Genomic DNA, 3,870 nt, shown 5'->3' on the forward strand with positions numbered 1-3,870 from the left:
TATGCAATATTTGCTATTGTAGTCAAAGCTATTAAAAAGCAGATAAGGAAGATACAAAAATATGAATAATTTAAAAATTATAAATTATAAATCTTTGTTTAATTATCAACATTTAAAGACTTTAAGTTGTCGCAATATAGCAGTAAAAATTATTCAGAAACCAGAAGTGAAACATGAGACGCATGATGAGAAAAATATTAGACTTCAAAGAGCACTTTCTCCACATTTAACGATTTACAAATATCAGCTAACCAGTGTTTTGTCGATAACTCATAGGTTTACGGGTATTGCACTAACTGGTTATGCAATAACTTTGGGCTTAAGTGCGCTGGTTTTACCACACGATTTTTCTCATTTTGTAACAATAGTTGAAGGGTTGAATATGAGCGAAAATACTTTAGTTATTTTGAAAACTCTGTTGGCATTTCCAGTTGTGTATCATGGCTGCAATGGTGTTCGACATTTATTATGGGATAAAGCTAAATTTTTAACTATTAAGGAGGTATATGCAACAGGTTATGTGATGCTAATAGCTTCAATTGGTGTAACAATTCTTTTAGCTTTACTGTAGATCATTATCTAACAATTTGCTACATGTATGAAATTAAAGTTCGTTATGATTAAAAAACTGTAGTCTCATTGGAAAGTTTTGTTTTTGTATTAATAAGTTCAAAAATTTTTTACTTTTATGTTGCAAAAATCTAAATTTAAAAGAACAAGAAATAGAAAATACTATCAATTTCCTTATACAAATTTTTTGTTCGATTTATGAACATGTGCTTTGTAATTTTTTTAACACGAGCAGCAACGATATCTCCGGTTTAAAGTAAAGATTTTGAGAATTCAATAAAATTAACGATGTTGATTTTATGCTTAAGTAAAATATTAAAAAGAATATTTTAATGGTAATGCATATCAACTTTGTTTTTTAAAATGTCTATACTGAAAATATGGCTGTGAAGGATATTCTATGATATATTTTTTTCTTCCGTCGGAAACCGAAGCCCTCATCTCGACCAAGAGGGGAGATGAGGGGGGATTTCCATCCCCATCTACATTATGCTTACACCCAGGCTCCTGGCAAATTGCATTTTAGCCGCATCAAGCCACAATATTTTTTTCGGGGTCACAAGTTCCCTCCGAAGCATCACAGCCGCAGGCGAGCCACGCTTTGCAATCACAATAAGTGCTCCATGGTTCAGTCTTACCCCAAGCACAGCCGACCGACCCCGTCGTCCGCCCTACTCATCCTTTTTAGTTGGACCATCGAGAAGCCTTCAGTCCGGTTTTGAGGGAGACATAAATTTCAAATGTTCGACTTTGGCCTGCTCCTCACAGTCACTCAGAGCACGTAGGATTGTTGTCCTTGGCACCTCAAAACATGGCTCCGGTTCAATTAAAACGAGCCACCGCCCACCTTCTGACGAGACTATCAGCTCTCGCATGTCCATCTATACCACAGTGCCCCATATATACCTAGCGCTCGGTCTTCTGCCACCATATGACACAAGAGTAACCCACAATTGGTCGAATAACAGTAGTGTAGGTTCAATGGACCATATAAGATCTAAGACGCGCTCTTCCACATAGCTTCGTCGAAGCCTAAGAGCCTTTGTGGCTGTAACTATAACTTCTCTAAGACGAAACGCCTAGCTTAGTCGCTGTTCAAGGGTAATCTATGATATTTGACTTCCTTAATAATTGTGCTGCCCAAGGAGATCTGACGCAAACTAAATTTGCGTTGCCTAGAAAATGGTACAATGACTGCCTTCCTACAGGGCATTTCGGAAAGCGTGTCTGAAGAAGAAGCGTCCCAGTTTTCCGGCAATCTCAGTAAAAGAAAATGATCATTAGAAAGCACCTTAAACAGACGGGAAGTTCTAGGGACGTTCTCAATGTCACCGCAGAAACCTCGCGAAGCATTTCCTTTAGATCTGCGATAGCTCTCGCCCATTGATTTTTTTCGCCTTATTGAAAAATCACCTTATAGTCCTTTCCAATGCAGCCAGCCTTCCACTCTACCAGGAATTCCTTCCAAATAACTCTTTGTAGTTTGGCCGGGCTCCTTTAAGGAGTGGTTGAGCACGAGGCAAATATTATTCGAAACTTTGTCCAATTTTTGGATCGACCTGATATCTCTTCCAATTCCTACCAGAACCCTCCTCACTCTATCCCTGCCTTTGGACCAGTTAGTCCTTTGGGGGACCCCCCAAAAGTCGTAAGTTGAAGACAATATGCCTATAATCTGAAAGGAAGACCCGCAGACGAATTCCAGTTCATAATTAGGAAGGCCACAACATGGCTACATATTGTAAGGTCCAAAACCTCTCTACATATTGCGTTTACAAAAATTGTTTCATTCTAATAAGGGTATATTAGCGATAAGGCACTCACCTTTGGGGTTGGTGTTTTCTTACACTGTGTGATGAGCATAGCAGCCCATGATGAGCCTCCTGTTTAGAGGACATAGAACAACTCGCTGAGTACTGTTCAGAGGACATAGAACAACTCGCTGGGGGGGCATAGCTCTGCTCTGCAGGAAAGTACACAGAGGCACAAATTACTCTTTTGCTCTTTTGCTACCAGTTTTGGTGAGCTCTGGAATTGGAAGAAATTATATAGGAAATTTTGTAAGGCACAATGCGGCCTTTGGTATTTCAGATTGATGTGAGAAGAGCAACTTGGGTTTGTTATCTTGATTTAACCGGTGAACCTGCTGGTCAGACAAGTAGATGCTGCTCTAGCCTAATGGAGGTATATTTGGATGCACTTTATCTCATGTATTGGGTTTAGTAACATCCGATACCCAGAAGGAACAAGAGCCTCCGTCGTTTCTCTCATTGACGCAGTTGGACCTGTTCAGGGTGGTAGCTTATGGTGCATTCCAATTACCATAACCTGCTAACCGAAAGAAGATCGACCGATCTCATCAGCAGGACGCCCGTCCCGACGGCATTTTTCATGATGACCCTCCACTAGTGTAATCGTAGCCTGAAATTTTGGCCTCCAATGTAGCACAAGATATTCTGAGCCGATGTTGCGGGAGGTTAGGGGAAGAAACCCCTGAAGTTCTTCGCCTTTGGAGTGACAGCCTCCTCGACTGCTTTAAGTTTTGCTCCTCCCAAGGAGTTGCACTGTCGATTGTGGCTTTCATCCAGTACACTGGTCCTGACAGACTAGCAGAAGCCATCCTATCCAGAAAGAATGTACGAGAAACTGCGGCTTCATGCTGGTCCTCAGCCGAGCCGTTGGTTTTGGTTGTGTTGTCCTGTACAGTTGATTTGCTTTCACTGGTTCTCTGCTTGGGTGGTGTCAACCGTGTTGGCTCTCCACCAAAAGATCCCTTGGAGGCTTTATTCTTTGGACAGGTTCACCTTTGTGTGGATGATTTTAACTTGTCCTGGCAACCTTTGTTTCTCGATTTTACCTCCAGTTTCGACTTTTTCAGATCTTTGTACCAGTGGGGTTCAGACGAAGCCTCTCCGGCAATGCTGACTGGTCGTCAGACAGTAGGTCCTCTTTACCGATTGGGCTCTGGGGTTCTAGCGCTATTGATGTGCTGGCCTTATAATTGCCTATAGACGTCAACGGAACTAAAGTCATTTGCTGCTGGTACGTTTGCCTTTGTTTCCACTTTTAACTCTACATCCAACGCTGACGGCACAATAACCATCCCTGAGGGCCCTGAATCCTCCGTGGTTCGTCCTTGATGTAAAAATATAAAAAACAAAAGTTCGAAAGCTTGTATTTCCGAAAAAACATGCGAAATCAAATAACCCGCTGTTATTTATTTAAATCCTTCTTAAAGCTCTTTCAAAAACTCCTTGTTCGAAAATTTTATCTTCTTTGGAACGGAAGTTAAAGCAAAAT

General features: G+C 41.1%; 1 protein-coding gene across 1 annotated transcript; it reads left to right on the forward strand.

The window, feature by feature from the left end:
* Positions 1–646, forward strand: LOC129614569 (succinate dehydrogenase cytochrome b560 subunit, mitochondrial-like). Its single transcript, XM_055529262.1, has one exon. It carries the CDS (start codon positions 62–64, stop codon positions 569–571), a length of 510 nt encoding a protein of 169 aa, XP_055385237.1. The 5' UTR covers positions 1–61; the 3' UTR covers positions 572–646.
* The last annotated feature ends 3,224 nt before the right edge of the window (positions 647–3,870 follow it).

This window comes from Condylostylus longicornis, unplaced genomic scaffold, assembly GCF_029603195.1.
Source record: "Condylostylus longicornis isolate FDR11 unplaced genomic scaffold, ASM2960319v2 ptg000112l, whole genome shotgun sequence".
In the NCBI taxonomy this organism is placed as follows: Eukaryota; Metazoa; Arthropoda; class Insecta; order Diptera; family Dolichopodidae; genus Condylostylus; species Condylostylus longicornis.

What these genes read in the sequence shown, in the direction of transcription:
- LOC129614569 (XM_055529262.1), top strand. Translation starts at nt 62, where the DNA reads ATGAATAATTTAAAAATTATAAATTATAAATCTTTGTTTAATTATCAA.